The 16,648-nt window shown below is 41.4% G+C and overlaps 2 protein-coding genes across 2 annotated transcripts; both read left to right on the forward strand.

Annotated features, from left to right (window-relative positions):
- The first annotated feature begins 4,343 nt into the window (after positions 1-4,343).
- On the forward strand, positions 4,344-6,880 carry LOC115677671 (auxin-responsive protein IAA14-like). The gene is made up of 5 exons (XM_030600857.2): positions 4,344-5,023; positions 5,337-5,566; positions 5,693-5,828; positions 6,259-6,320; positions 6,450-6,880. The coding sequence occupies exons 1-5, from the start codon at positions 4,755-4,757 to the stop codon at positions 6,485-6,487; spliced, it is 735 nt and encodes a 244-aa protein (XP_030456717.1). The 5' UTR covers positions 4,344-4,754; the 3' UTR covers positions 6,488-6,880.
- Positions 6,881-12,567: 5,687 nt separating this feature from the next.
- On the forward strand, positions 12,568-16,343 carry LOC115677675 (protein transport protein SEC23 G). Its single transcript, XM_030600859.2, has 2 exons — positions 12,568-13,840; positions 14,432-16,343. The coding sequence occupies exons 1-2, from the start codon at positions 12,971-12,973 to the stop codon at positions 16,088-16,090; spliced, it is 2,529 nt and encodes an 842-aa protein (XP_030456719.1). The 5' UTR covers positions 12,568-12,970; the 3' UTR covers positions 16,091-16,343.
- Positions 16,344-16,648: the final 305 nt, after the last annotated feature.

Below are 16,648 nucleotides of genomic sequence, written 5' to 3' on the forward strand. Positions count from 1 at the left end.
AGAAGATGAGCTTAATGTTGTGTCTAGTGTTCTATCTAGTGTAGTCCCTATCTTGCTAATGACCACCATGACCTTCCCATGCATGGAAAGTCACTTGTGGTTTGATCTAAAAGGATTTTAATTTGTGTAATTTTCTATCATATGAAACTTTGCTTGTTATGGACTAAGGATGTGTGTTGGTTTTGGAGAACAAGTTTTAGCTTAACTTCTGCCGATTCTTTTAAAAAAACCAAGGGTTGATCTCACTATAAAACATAAATTTTTCCTCGTGGGACACCAATATCCCAAACTTATTTTTTTCGTCTCACCAATACCTCCAAACTTGTACCAGTAAGTCAAAGTAACATCTCACATAGCGTTGTCTACCCATGTTGTCACGTCGGATTCTTAACGCCCATTATGGACTAAACCGTGATCGAAGGTATTTACGGGTCAGTGGTTCAATTTTGGTGATATAGACGGGACGAAAAAATTTGAGGGTATTAATGTCCTTCCGAGATTATAAAAAAAAAAGGTTCGGATTTTTTTATGGATTTATGTGCATTCATCATTAGAGGAGTGCCATGTGTGCTAGAAGTTAGCTTTGTAACTGAAATCTTTCAGATGTCAATCTTCTAACGGTGAATGCGTAAACTATTTTTTACATCAAATAATGTGAACCTCATGAAAATCCTTTAATATATATTTCTTCTATCTGATAATTTTTGTTTTCCCCTCATTATTTTAATTACAGTCTATATTAAATAGAAACGACAAATCTTTCTTAAATTTCAGTTTCCTTTCGTTTTCAATTTTCAAAAAAGTTTTCAGTTTCTGGAAAATATGAAAACAAGGGTGACCTAACCAGCGCATTTCTTGGTCAATGTTTCCCAAATGGGAGGATTTTCAATAATGAAATGCATCCTAACTTTTTTGAGAGACCTCAGCCCACAGGTTGTGCATCCATTAATAGTATCATGTGCAACCTAATTTTAAAGTGAATTATATATATATATACACACACACACACACACACACACACACACATTGTATTAGCACATCAAGTACTTTTAACTTTCTTTCTTTTCTTTTATTTATTTTCTCAACTTTTGATTACTGACGATCATATCTGAATTTTAAAGTCCTGTAAATCCCATGAATGCACGCAAGCCATTTCATCCATTCGTATTGGCCGGCTCGCAGAGTTACTTGTGATGGGAGATCCGGTGATTATATCTAAAATCTTTCGCATTTAAACCCTAGACCATTGTCCATAGAAACCCACACATATTATTTGTACTTTGATATGCTCGATAATTTGTTTATTACACATTGTAGCATGCTTTCAACTTTCTCTCTGGTATGCATGTGAATATAAGTTCCATACATTGTTAGGTCAGATATCTTAAAGTGATATAAACCTAATCGAGCCCCTTTATTTAGGACCACTTATTTTTTGGTCAATATTTAGGACCACTTACAAGCCTCATAAGTCACTCCATCTCCAAGTAGATGTAGCCTAAAAGCTAACTAGGAAAGGAAGGGAGTCAATTTTCCTTTCTCTAGACAACAACAGCGCTAGGAACAAAAGTAAAATAAAAGGGTTTCTTGTATCCTTATATGACATTGACACAACCAAGCCTAAAAGGCCCAAAAGAGTTTGAAACAAATGCATATCTAAACTATATTTCTCTTTCCGATTTAGAAAGTCCTTTTGGACCGTTGCTATATGAGAATTTTAGGATATGTGGCTAGGACAGAGAGAGGGGGAGACAAGGGGATTATTATGGCAAAAGTTAGGTTAGAAAGAACCAATATAGCGTATTCGATTTGAATGCTGCCAATTATTCATGAATCGCGATGTCTCCCATTCAAAATAAGGAGTAACATTGCGGGTCACACTTGTTATTCTATGGATGGAGCTGAAAATTCAAATACCCAGTAATATTATCGAAAAAACATATAATGGGGAAAAACACAAAAACCTAGAAAGAAACAAGGCAAAGAAATTGGAAGGGGGGGTCTTTATGGGGGCGATGTTGATGGACCAAAGGGCACATCTAGGGTTAGGGATGTTTCTTTCTCCAAGGGGACGTGACCTGTCTTGAAGCCACCACCATACGGTCTTAAACAAAGGCCTCACAAAAACTGGTGATGCTGATAACTCCTGCGCATCAACACTGGCTCAAAAAAAAAAAAAAACACTGACTCATATTATGCTCAGGAGAGAATCCCAAGATCTGTTTACATTGCAATCTCCTTCAAATGGGACTTATCCTTGGTTGCTCCATCCACTTCAGTATTAATGGCGCAACGTATACGTCGCAGATAATCCCGCTTTACCCCTCCGAACTCGATGAGGACAAGAAGTTTGTCGTCATATCACTCCCTTGGGTTACGTCCTTATCCCAGACCGGCCAAGATATACTCTCAAGTCGTTTTTCGAAGATTACGTTCGTATCTTCTCATATATGACCTTACCTTTCTTGGGTTTTGTAAATGGGGGATGGTGAGTACATCGATAAGCTTCCATGCTGACACATTTGTGTCTTCAGTTAAGAGAGAGCCACTGCAGGAAGTGAAAAGGAACTGTATGAGGTTGGAAGAAATTTCACAACATTAGGAGTTTTATACGATACAATAATTGATTTCGAGACAAATTATAGTTTCGCGAGAGAAGATGCAACCTCGCCAGAGATACTATCTCTAATGTATACTCTCATCTCGTGAAAGGAACCTATGATAATCTATCCAAAAGTGGGCTTTTTCTTAACAAACTTTCATCATATGAGGACTAGCAATACAATTAGGAGAAAAAGGATGGCCATACGTGTAGCTCTCTGGGCGATATATAAGACCGGTTTGATATATATCAAGCTAACTAACAAGAGCTAATTAATGCGAAACCAGGACGGAGGAAATCATAATCCTTCAACAAACACGGATACGACAAAACACATAAAATTGCACGTGCACACGCATAATCACCGGGTTGAGCACATCGATCAAGCTTCTCTGCGAATGCCCTAAGAGGAACACTTTTTTGGAGCCACGGCTTGGACTCGAATTGGCAATCAACTCTTCTCATTTAGACCGGATGCTTCCACGTTTGGACCAGAAGAAGTTAGACATGGCAATGTGCACATAGTTGCAGCCATTCCTACTTGCGGTTCATGTTCACGGACATATATGTTTAATCTTAATAGGCAAAGTGTTAGGGCAGGGTCACTTTTATACCCTTGATTGGAAAAACCATCAAATGAGGGAATGCTGGTCAGAGAAATTTTAAATAGAAAGCGACATCTCAGAATTTATTGGGGTGAGAAAGTTGGTTGTCAAGTTGTGCTCTCAGGTTTGGACTTGGTCATGTATCTCCTTCTTTCATGTACAATTGTAAATAGCATTCCCAATTGATTGTTACCTAAATTATATGAGACAGGAAAGATAGACATTGAGAAGAACCGAAGTCATGTAATTATATGATATTTGTTCATTTTTCTTATTTATTGACGTTTGTTGTGGATATAGCATTTTCCTAATCAATTTTTCTGAGCTTATAAGAGAAATGTAGCAACGTAATTCTTATAAAAAAATCAATAGAAAACGCGATCTCTCGATACCGTGACATCATAATATATCACGGAGCTTTCTCAACAAGGTCGCAACGTGAACTTTTTTGAATTATGATTGTATTGATAATGATATACTTATAATATTGACTTGAGAGCTAGCCTACGTGTTAATCCACCTAGGTTTTAAATATGAAGCTCGGTTAACCCTAGTGGAGATCGTTTTCTATTACCAAGATATGTATGTCTTGATGCACGAGTTCTTCTCGTGTGGACATAATCAATTAATCTTGTGTTGGGATGCGGTGAACTTTACATGATATGATGTGTCTCGGATCTTGCAAATAATCATGCAAATCAAAGCCATTTTCCACCTCTTTTTAAGCTATTTAAACACACATAACATTTCCAATAATTTCGTGCGATAACCTTTTCACTTTAGCGCCGCTTTCCTAATCATCGATGAGCCATACCACCAGAGTTGGCAGCCGTTGGATCATTAAAGATCTAATCTCGATTAGGAGAATTTTATTGGGATAATGATAAAATGTAATCATTTCCAAAAATATCACGGAAGGGGAGGTCTTATTTATCAAAAAGTCTTGAATTAGGTCGGAAGGGAAACACGCGATTAGCATCGACAATCCCTCTAAGTATTTATCGTAGGAATCGGTTTCGTACTTGTAGTTGGGATATTCGGTTCGAGACATCAATACAAATTTTTTTTTTTTTTGGGAACGATCTACGAAAGATGGATGAGGATTTTAAAAGACTTGTTGACTCAGGCAAAAGAAGCTGTGAGGAAGGATGGAGGGGACAAGGGAGGGCAGCTCACAGCTCCCTTCTTCCTACCACCTTTATTCCCACTTGCTTAATGATCAATTCTTTAACAATGTTTCCACACGTTAATCAAGTCGGTCCGATTCTCCAGAGATCAACAGATCCCGAGCCGTCTTACGTGTCGCTGCCCGATAGGCCTGGACCCGATACCTCATACACATGCAGTTCCCTATAAACAAACCCTCACATTTATATTATTGGGTCTCTCTCTCTCTCTCTCTCTCTCTACCTCTTATTAACCCAAAAGAATAGAAGAAGAGAAGCAAACAAGAAGGAGGAGAAAAGGAGAAAAGAAGCAGATCGTGAGGCCTAGGGTTTTCCAAACAACCATCTTGATTTTGTGTCATTGCCTCTGGAGAGAAAAAAATGGTCGGCTTGCTCGGCGGCAGCGACCTGAACTACAAGGAGACAGAGCTGTGCCTCGGCTTGCCTGGCGGCAGCGGGGCGGCAGAGGTGGAGGCTCCAAGGGCCACCGGGAAGAGAGGGTTCTCTGAGACCGTGGTGGATCTCGAGCTCAACTTCCAAGCCAAGGACGGTTCGTCGGTGGTGGATCTCAAAGAGGCCATGAAGAGTAAGGTGAAGACTCTTCTTGCTGGTGCTAGCCCCGCTAAAGATCCTGCAAAGCCACCAGCCAAGTGAGTACTTTGCTCTTTTCTTTTGAGTAATCTTTCAGCTAGATTTGGTCCATGTACATCCAACTCTTTTTCACCGTATATTACATGTGCTCGCTATTTTAGAGCATACTCATCTGATAGATCAAGTATACTTATGCAACCTGTTGAATGAATCGTAATCTTTTTCATTAACCGCTCTTGTAAATTTATCTGTTAATTGTTGGCGGCTTAAAGAAAAAGTCAAAAAAATGCAAAACCTTTATCAAAATTCCGGAATTTGTTTATTTTTCTCATCCTAATTTTTCGGGTTCTTTATGAACTGGATTTCATGTAGGGCTCAGGTGGTGGGCTGGCCGCCAGTGAGGTCATACAGGAAGAACATGATGGTAGCCCAGAAGAACGCCGACCCTGAGGAGGAGAAAGAGAAGGCAGCCGCGGCCGCGGCATTCGTGAAGGTGTCCATGGATGGAGCGCCTTATCTTCGCAAGGTCGACCTCAAGAACTACAGCAGCTACAAGCAACTCTCCGATGCTCTTGGCAAGATGTTCAGCTCCTTCACCATGGGTAAGAAACATCATTCTTCACACATATATTGCGAAACCCCACAACCTTTTTTCCTGTCGTTCATGATGTGTTATCAATGTCTTATTTAAAAAACAAAAGTTTTATTTTCGGTTTTTGCTGGTGAAGGGAGCTATGGTGCTCAAGGAATGACAGACTTCATGAACGAGAGCAAGCTGAAGGACCTGCTGAACAGCTCTGATTATGTGCCGACGTACGAAGACAAGGACGGCGACTGGATGTTAGTGGGCGATGTTCCATGGGAGTATGTATTTCTCCCTCATATCCCAATTCCATATAAATAAAACCTAAAAAAATAAAAAAAGCAACCGATACAAAAGATGATGTTTACCATTTATATACCTTTTCTTTTTTCCTTATTTGGTTATCTAATAGTACATCGGATCATAGGTTCTTGCCACCTGCTAAGTTAGTTCCCAAGGAATTTAGGTATACTATTGGACTATATCTTTTGATGAATTATACTAGTGTAACCTTGGCAGATAATGTATCTTGCAGTGGTAGAGTTTATCGTTTAAAAGAACTTTATAATACGCGAGTCATCGGATCTTAGACGATCGACATGGGATTTTGGTAGTAAACTCGTAAAACGCCGGTCATAAACATCTCTTAGGAGGGATCGGTAATTCCAAAGGTTTTTCTCGTTTGAACTCAACTTTATTCCGTTTCAACAGGATGTTTGTCGACTCATGCAAGCGCCTGCGCATAATGAAAGGGTCCGAAGCAATAGGGCTCGGTACGCAGCTTTCTTGTCAATTATTTGGCTAAATTTATCATTTTTTCCCAGTTTTTTGTTTTCGCCATTTAAACGCGAGGAGGCATCTGATTATTATTGAGCTAATCACGAGATCTAAAAAATTTTCAGCACCAAGAGCAATGGAGAAGTGCAAGAGCAGAAGCTGAACACCCAAACTCTGCGCTCACCAGTTTTAGATCCTCTCGAGGCAAACACCTTTTGGCCAGAGATTCTCCATGGATCAAAGGCCATGGTGCTCCTCCTTTACCCGTCCGTCTCTGTACTTTCATTGTTTTAGCTCGTACATAGATATCAAAAGATGTGGTGATTTGTAATGGAACAAGAGGCAATAAACTTTAGCTCGTCTGATGTTTTTTTCCTTTTCTTGTCTTTCATTTTTTTTTTTCATTTTTGTCTTGTTTTCTGTTCTTGTGGGCTTCACTATAATGGCTTGCTTAAAGACATACTATTTTCCTTATTATTCTGTCCCCTACTGTCATCGCTGTCACGGTTGTTGGGTGTTTTATTCTCCAGATATATAAATATTTATTTCCACCCATGAGATTCTTGCTGCCAATTTATTTAATTAAATAATTTTGGGCACACACATATATATTTTCTTTGCTTCATCTAGTACATTATTATTTGGCCAAGAGAGGAGATATGCTGAATCCATGACCCCCCTAGTGGGGGAGGGAACAGGGCCACGTGCATGTTGATGGGCATCCATTATTTCATGGCCATTATTTTCTTATGCTAGCTCGTTTCATACAATAAAGTATTTCATTTCTTTTATATTATTATGGGGAATCGATGCTTACATAATGGAGGTTGATGATTAGTGGCACTTTGCATCTGCCTGTGCTGGTTTAAAAATGGCAATAGGGACACCTTTGTGAGATCACTTGAGTCCGAGTTAGGTCAGTGTTGTTTTCGCAACTTTCCTCACAAAGGATGGACAAATCCCTGGAAATCTGTGGGCTTGTGCATGTCTTGGATCGGGCAATGGTAGTGGCAGCTAGCGCCATGTTCTCTCTTTTGTGGAAATTATAGTTTATGGACGTGTGGGGGTTTTTGTCCATGCTTTGGGATCGATCCAAAGGAAGCGGGCAGTAATAATTTTGGCAGACAAGAAAGGTATATAAATTTGATTCATAAGGTTATAAAATTCTCGAAAACTTTGTATCAAGTTTATACATCGCAAATTTACCTCCTCCAGAAACTGCCGGGTTGAACATGAGGTTTTTGAAGAACACAAATTTGTTTACGCCCTTTTTTTCTCTTCACTTTTCTTCTCTTCAGCTTCTTCTGCCCTTCACCTCCCCGTGGCCACGACCACAGAGCACGCATAGCATAAAGGTGACCCCGCCGCTGCCACCCTGCCACTTAATGTCACTATGGGCAGCCATCGCCACCGCCACCACTGTGCTCTCTCTCTCTCTTTGAGCCTCGGCCTCGTAGTATTACTCTCTATTTGTAACGATCCGACATAGTCACGTGGGTTAATCCAAAAATTGAGTACTTTGAATAATAATACAAATTGGTGGTGACCATTTGGCAGTGGACGTACTTATGAATAACATCACAAGGCCTCAACCATCCAATGTGGCTATTGGGATGTCAGAGACTCCCCCACTTAAACCACTAACATTATGGTCAATTCGAATTTAGCGATGCTCCCGTAATTCGATTATGGTGCAATCCATCCCTTCCTCCTCTACCATCCTAGAAGAAAGCTGGAAATCGTATCTTGTCCGGATCCTTTCACCTTGAGGATCTCGCCCTTGTCAGATTAGATATGGGTTCTATTTGTCCACGAACCACACATCTACTAGAGAGATTCTTGCTCTTATAAGGTATGTAACTATTTGGCCCAACTCACGTGGGTCAAGCTCCCAAAAGAAGTACTCTAAGTAAATGTACAAAAGTTGTAACCATTACATATGGATCTTACTTATGAATGACATTATAAGGTGTTCATTGAAAATGAGATTTTACTCAAGAAGTGATAAATCTTCACCAAGAGCCGAACCTTGATTTTTTTTATGAAAGTGGGTTCTGTGATGATTCTGAATAAAAAATTGTTTTGGCTTTTAAAGTGAAAATGAAGAGACGAACACAAAAATTTAAAATATAAAGAAATAAATTTTGCACATAAATGGAAATAATGAACTCCATTGACTTGATACGTCTTGGGAACCCCCATTTACAACAAATACATATGTATTTATAACCCACTAACCACGATTACAAACAAGCAGTTGCTACTCTTAGTACAAATACTGCTGCGTTCTCCGAGATCTTTGGCATGCTTCTCGTACGTTGATGATCATTATCCACAGAGGTTATAACTTCCGAGGCCACCTGGATAACCAACCATCGCTTGGTAATGCAGCCACCTGACATTTGTGATTCAAGCATCCCCTTGATTTCCACGTCCAACACCTAGTAAAATTTGCAGTGACTGGTCACTCATAGGCTTTGTCGGTAAGTTGTCGATGGTCCTTCATTTGTTGTCGAATACCTTGACATGTAGTTGTCGATTTACCGGAGTCTTTTTCAACCAAACTCTCAATTAACCGATCAAACCTCACCATTTGTCGATTACAAGCAGTTTGTTATATTTTGGTGAACACACTTCACCAATTCAATGTGGGATTTGGGGAATCATACTAATTTCGTGCCCGAGTTGGGATGAAGGTTGGTCCTACTTGTCGCGATGCATAGTGGGGGAGGTGGGCAACTGTGGCGACGAGGTGGAGGAGCGATGAGCAACGGCTGGGCATGTGATGGTGTGGCTAACTGCGGACGCATGGGTTGGGGCCAATTTATTCTTAAACCTTTTAATTTTGCCAATTTAATTCTAAATCTTTTGACGATTGGCTAATGTAGTCCTTCAGGACAATTTTGGCCGAAAATCATTAACGTGGTCGTCAGTCGTCCAACATGGCACAGTCGGCAATGACGTGAATAATTTTTGCAATATTTTATGAAATTAATATTATTATTATTCTTTTTTATTTTTTATCTTCTTTCCTTTCATTTTTTTCAACTCTAAGCTGGCGAGGGCCGCAGTGCCCTCGCCCAAACCAGGTAGGGGTGTCGCGGCCCACGCTTGGATCTTGGCAAGGGCGCGGAGGCCCTTGCTTGTGGCCGACGAGGGCCACGGCGCCCACGCCCCAGACCAGGCGAGGGTTGCTAGCCCTTGCTTGTGGCCAACGACCTTGCAGGCCAAAGTTGGAAAATAAAAAGAAAGAAAAAAAAAAGAAAAAATTAAAAAAATTCATAAAAATTCATAAAAATTGCAAAAATTGTCCACGTTAAGATCTACTGTGCCTTATAGGATGGCTGGCCTCTATATTAGTGATTTTTGGCGAAAATTGGTTTAGAAGGACTGCATTGGTAAATTGTCAAAATGTTTAGGAATAAATTGGTCAAATTGAAATGTTTAGGATTGGACTGGCCACCGTATAGTAGATTTATGATTGTATTGGTAATTTCCCACAAACGCTTAAGCAGTGGTTCCTTACAATTGCCTGTACTAACCTATTACTAATGTAGATAATTTAAAATGGGTCCATACAATATAACATATTATTTATCTGGGAGGTACCCAAAGCCTTATATATATAGAATTATAGAAACCCAATAAGTTTATACTATGATTGGATCGATCATATGCTACAGCATTGGCATGTGCAAATCGCACATAGCTGCACTTTTAAAATATTTGCTCGAGAAAGTTCATCGTTGGAACGTCCCAACGTGAATGATTATAAAAGGCACTTACATCAATTTTTCTTTTCAATTTTGCTAAATTCACGTACTTAATTATGAACTGATTTTCAATTACTTAGAAGGAACGATTTTTATCTCTGCTGATTTTCGTATATTGAGAATTATACATGGTTAAGGATAAAGGGAACCTTGTTACAGAGTTCCAACTTCTTCTTTTTTGCCGTTGAAAAAAGTCGAACGAGTGATGATTGTTTTAACTTCTAAATGGTCGTGTTATCTTTCCGAACTCGAATTATGCTACAAACCCCTCTCTTATTTAATTATTTCAACAATGTTTTCCTTTTTTTGAGAAAAAGAAAAAAAGTAACATGGAGAGCGACAATATATAAGATGTCAATCTCAAATGGCGACTCGTGATAACTTGTATATCCAAATATGAATTTCGCTACGTAATGTCGCAAAGGGCATCTTGTGCTCTGATTCTCGAGGAGCAACTTGAACAGGGTCCATTGCCGAAGTCCGCACCAAAATAGGACTCGTAACAATGCACCCTTCAAAGGCAATTTAAATGCATCATGCAAGATGGCATATGTAATAGCATGCATCAGAAAGCAAATTTGAAGATGTGCCTCAAGAGCCAGCTTATCCAGTGTATCTCAAAAGGCGGCTCTCGGAACGTCGCTCACCAGTCGTACCCCGAGAGGCAAGCTTGTTTTCGTACGTGTCACTACCTTGGTGGTCGATGTACTTCGATTCGATTAGGGATTTCTTGGCTATTTTAAGCACGATTAGCCTTAGGTTTAGTTCCATCTTTTCTGGGTTCAAGGAGCACATTATGTGAAGCTTGATGGGCCTTTGAGGGCTTCCCGGGCTCACATGGACCTTCGAGGGACTTAATGGCAGAGGCTTAGTTGGTCCGTATCGGGCTAAATGGAGCTTAATGAGGAGCCTTTGGACTTTATTTTGGCCGCAACGAAATTGGTATTGGTCCAACATTGGATTACATGACTCATGGCCCATGATTTTTGTACGGAGTTTACTTTAGTACTAAAACTTTTCGACGGATCACTTCAGTGCCACTTTAGTAAACAAAGATTATTTAAGTGCCAACTCCGATTAAGGATTCCGAAAATGCAATGTGGCATCATTTATTATATATTGGTTGATGTGGCTTCATCGGAGAATTTCAATTAGTAACAAACGATGTCGCTTGCCCTTGTTTTTTTCCCCAAATTAACAAATTAGGGCAAAGAAGCAAACCTTAACCCTGCCCATTGAAATTACTTGTAAAATTGCAGATGATTATTTGCAAGAGAGTGAGCGAGAGCCCCAAACAAGCAGATTTGAGGTCGTTGAAGAATTGAGTGATTGACGTTCCAGTTCAAGGTGATTCTTGAAGCAGGGCAAGCAGAAAAGGTTTTATGTAAAGCGTACTGGGGTTGTTGAAGATGGAGTCGTTGGGCACGTATATTGTCCATCGGCTATGTCACGGTCTTCAAGATCTCCTCGAGGTTCTGCAAGGACGTGGTTTTTAGCCAATATGTCTTGTCGGCCTTGTCTTCATCTTCACCGCGAAGTCCTATCTTCAATCCTCCACTCATGGTCTCATCTTCACTGAAAGGCCGCCTCTTTCTCCTCCAAGCTCGAAAAACGGGTCCCTTCTTCGCCCATGCTTCGAACTTCATCGTCCCGAACTGCAGCGAACGAGAATTGGAGCATCATGAAGGCAAATTACAAATTGAGACAGTGCTCTATATATTTCTCCGTCGTGAAAACAGAGTTTTGCTCTTTTTGCTCTACACAGAGAGTGTGTGTTTCCCCAAAGAAAGCTACTTTACATTGTTCACTTTGCTAGGATGGACAAAAAAAATTTCCATCTTGAACTTCAATTACTTTCAAAATGTCGTGTCGGAGCCAATAAATAATTTAAAAAACCACATGGGAATTTCGGATAAAATTTATCACCGGAGGCACTTAAGTAATCACCATATTTTCTCCGACTTGATACTTAATTGATCCGGCGAAAAATTTTAGTATCAAAATGAACGTGATTTGAAAGTTATGGTACTTCTAATATTTTTTTCCACAAGCTTAAGCCATTGAGGATCTTTTGGACAAAGCTAAGGTCCCTTTTAAGTCTTAATGGCTCAAATAAAGCTTAAACCTTTACGCCCCTAGCGATGTTAATGAAGTAACCGGATTAACCTACCTTGAAGTAATGACTCGTGAGAGACATACTACATATGACTTTCCAACCTTAGTTTCCGACATTTTCGATGCGTCGATCAAAACGATTTATTTGATATTATGGATGACTTTATAATTAATTTCAATTGAATCGACTAATCAGATATATTTTTCTTGCTCACAGAAGTTCATCCATGTTTCTGCTTTACGGAGATGACATTTTCCGGGCATTTCTAATAATATCAAGTGTTATTCCTACTTGGGCGTTTCTAATTTTCGGAATTTTAGCCCCGATTAGGAAAGGACCGGAGAAACTGTCGTGTTGCATACGAGGATGTATGTATCATCATCCATGCTGTGCTCTTCGACCGGCATGCGAACGCACGCGCACGGTTGCGACGGATCTGTCACAGAAGCTCCACAGTCAAAAACCCCATCAAGGAGTTTGCTTTCTTAGCCCCCCCTCTGCTTCTTCTCTTCGCTGGCTTGCCCAGAGAGGCTATAGAAATCCATCTTCTTCCTCACTCAGAACGTTCCCTCTCCTGCACGCTTTCTTGACCATCAGGACAACCTCCTCCTCCTCCTGATCCCTCCCGTCTTCTTCCATATCGATCATTTTCAATACCCATCAATCCCAACACCGAGCTCTTCGCTGTCCTCCCGAAAAACCCATGTGAGATCACCCCCCCAAGACCCTCCCTTTCGCCACCTTCGGACTTGCCCAGATGGACTTCGTAGAGCTGGAAGTGATCGAGGGGCTTCGGTGGTCGTGGAACGCGTGGCCGACCACCAAATCCGAGGCCTCGTCCCTCGTCATCCCTCTCAGCATCATGTGCACCCCTCTCGCGCAGTTCCCCGAGCTCCCCGTCCTCACTTACGACCCCTTGATCTGCACCCGCTGCGGCGGCGTCCTGAACCCTTATGCCCGCGTCGACTACCCGTCCCGGATCTGGGTGTGCCCCTTTTGTTTCCAGAGGAACCCCTTCCCTCGTTCCTATGCCGGCATTGGAGAGAACAACCTGCCGGCGGAGCTCTTCCCGACTTACAGCGCGGTGGAGTATGCCAGCCCGAGCGCTAACTCAGGTTTGGGTATCGGTTTTAGCAATAGCGCGGTTTCCGGGTTGTCATTGAATTCGGGTTTTAATGCGAGGGCGGGGTCTAGTGCTAGTTTGAATAGGAATTGGGGTGATGGGTCGTCGCCGAGTACGGCTCGGGCAAACATGGAGCATAGGTTTAGTAAGTTGGAAGGGAAAAGCTGGGGTTCGAATCCGAATATGAACCAAGGATGGGCAAACGGATCGCCCAGGTCGATGCCTTCTGTGGCTTCAGCATCGTCCTTTTCGTCGTTGTCGGTGTCGAGTGGCGATGTGCGTGGAGTGGGGCCAGCATTTGTGTTTGTAGTGGATGTCTGTTCGAGGGAGGAGGACCTGAGGGCGCTTAAGAATGAGCTGTTGCTCGTGGTGGAGCAGTTGCCGGAGAGTGCACTGGTAGGATTGGTTACTTTTGATTCGATGGTTAGGGTTCATGATCTCGGCTTTCCGGAGTGCTCGAGGGTTGTGGTTTTTCATGGAGAACGTGAGCTCTCAGCTGATCAGGTTAGTCGGTGACTCTGTATCACCCTTAACTTTCTACTGTTTTATCAAAGTCCTCTTGTTATTTTGTTTCAATTTATAAGTAACAAAATAGAAAAGAAGAGGCGGCGGCAAGAGAATCTTCGATACTTTAGAATGTAACAAAAGTGTAGTTAGAAGAAATTGGTCATGGGATGAGAACTGTGAAGGTGAAAGTGTCTTACCACATTCTCCTGTTGAAGATAGTAGGATATTGGTTATTTATACTGTTGAGGGTTATAATTTGTGTGTTTGTTAAAGTTCTCCAGAAGATGTAGTTATAACAATCAAGTACTAAACTGTTCTCTTAGTTTTAATAATCACCGTTGAACTAAGTTGCAAGCTGCATTTGTAGACCTTCATGAGCTCGAACACTTTGTGCTTTTATATATGGCATACATGATTCCTCTGTCAGAATTTGAACAAAAGAGGATAAATAAGAAGATAGTAGATTAACGGTCGCTTGAGACTGCATGAGTTGATTTTATTAATAGAGTTATTTCACCCTTGCTAGTTGCTGGGCATGACCTGGTAAATTCTCAGGGGATGACAAGATTTCTTTTTGCTTCATCGCAGGTCCAACAATTCCTGGGTGTCTATCGCAAGAGATATCAACAACCTGGAAAGCCGCCAATTATTCAGAATCAGGGGTATTTGCTTCCAGTGTCTGAATGTGAATTTAGCATCACAACTGCTATTGAAGAGATCCATTGTTCAACAGCAGCTAGGCCTGCGTTTCGCCCTCTGAGATGTACAGGGACTGCGATATCAGTTGCACTGGGACTTGTACAAGGGTGCTTGAGCAATATGGGGTCCCGGGTCATGGTATTCACATCAGGACCTGCCACTCTTGGCCCCGGGATAGTCGTTGATCCTGATCGGAGTAATTCCATCCGAACACACAGAGATCTCATCAATGGTTATGCACCGTACTATTTGAAATCTTGCAGCTTTTACAAAAGATTATCACAGAGGTTATCTGATGCGTCCATTGTTCTTGATTTATTTGCGTGTTCCCTTGATCAAGTTGGAGCTGCAGAACTAAAAGTCCCTGTTGAGAACTCGGGTGGATTCATGATGCTGGGGGAATCTTTTGAGTCGTATGAATTCAGAAAGTGTTTGAAGAACTTCTTTAGTCGCGACGAACAAGAGAATCTGAAAATGTACTTTGATGTAACAATTGAGGTAGTGACAACACAAGATCTGAAGATTTGTGGTGCTTTAGGACCCTGTGTTTCTCTTCAGAAAAGCAATGGTTTAGTGAGCGAGAACGTGATCGGGGAAGGCGGTACTAATGTATGGAAGGTGGGCACACTCACAAATAAAACATGCATAGCTTTCTTCTTCCAAGTGGGTGACGAGCAAAAGATCCAGCCAGGAACCGCATTCTTCATTCAGTTCATAACAAGTTACCGCTATGGAAACTCGGGTATTAGGAAGAGAGTGACAACCGCTGCGAGAAGATGGGTTAGCAAGAACTCCCCTGAAACTGCCTCAGGGTTTGATCAAGAAGCAGCAGCTTCAGTTATGGCTAGACTTGCCATCCACCGCATGGAGAGCTGCTATGCTCGAGATGTGATTAGATGGTTGGATGATGCACTTATCCGTTTCGCTTCTAAGTTTGGAGACTACATACAGGAAGATCCATCTACATTTCGCTTGTCTTCAAACTTCTCACTATATCCCCAGTTCATGTACTATTTGAGGCGGTCGCAGTTTATAGATGTTTTCAATAGTTCTCCAGATGAGGCAGTTTTCTTTAGACTGATGCTTAACCGTGAGGGTGTAGTGGGATCTCTTATCATGATCCAGCCCACACTTTTCCAGTATTCGTTTGAAGGGCCCCCGGTTCCGGTTCTACTAGATGTGCGGTCCATCTCTCCCGACGTTATATTACTTTTCGATTCTTATTTTTATGTGGTTATTCATTATGGGTCTAAGATTGCCCAGTGGAGGAAGCTTGGCTATGATAAAGACCCAAACCATGAGAATCTGAGGAAGTTGTTGGAGGCACCAGAAATTGATGCGGAACAGTTGGTGGCTGAAAGAGTTCCGCCACCGAAGCTGATAAAATGCGACCAGCACGGTAGTCAGGCGAGGTTTCTTCTTGCTAAGTTGAACCCATCAGTTACTCAGAACTCCACCTACACCGACGGGTCGGATGTTATTTTGACTGATGATTTGAGCTTGCAAGTTTTTATAGAGCACTTGCAGGCTTTGGCAGTTCAGGGGTAATTTTCCCCTCCTTTTTTCCTTCCTTCCCTCTCTGGGCTATTTTTTTTGTTTTGTTTGCTTGGAGAAATGTCACTGCATACTAGTTTTGTAGGCAAATGGTGAGATCATGTATTGGTAGGCGTAGGTACAGGTTTGCATTCGCTGCGGGTATAAGGTTGTTGTACATTTTGTAAAGGTCTATAATTGTTGCTCATCTATGGTGTTACAGCTTGTTTTGTTGATGAATGAGATGAGACCTGTAGAGTTAAATCAATTTGGAGGAAACGTTTAACAGGAGAATGTCATTTCGATTTCTATAAATTTGCTGAGAATGATGTGGGTTAAACTTCAATCTGTGTTGGTTGGTGGTTAGCTGAAAAACTGTGTGTTCGGCCTTCGGACCGAGATGGATCGACTGAAAAACCATGGCTGCGCACAAGCTTTGAGCTTGAGGTGAGATCTACATTTATCGCTGCAGTTTAAAGGTGCCTTGGCAGAATAACAAAGTCACAAAAGGATAGTTGCAGGATGCTAATCGACCCCGTAGAGCAAAAGATCAAGATTAGAAAAAGCGCGAAA

The sequence above is a fragment of the Syzygium oleosum genome, unplaced genomic scaffold, assembly GCF_021117445.2.
Source record: "Syzygium oleosum isolate NSW1041296 unplaced genomic scaffold, Sole_v2.1 Sole_v2.01, whole genome shotgun sequence".
NCBI lineage: Eukaryota > Viridiplantae > Streptophyta > Magnoliopsida > Myrtales > Myrtaceae > Syzygium > Syzygium oleosum.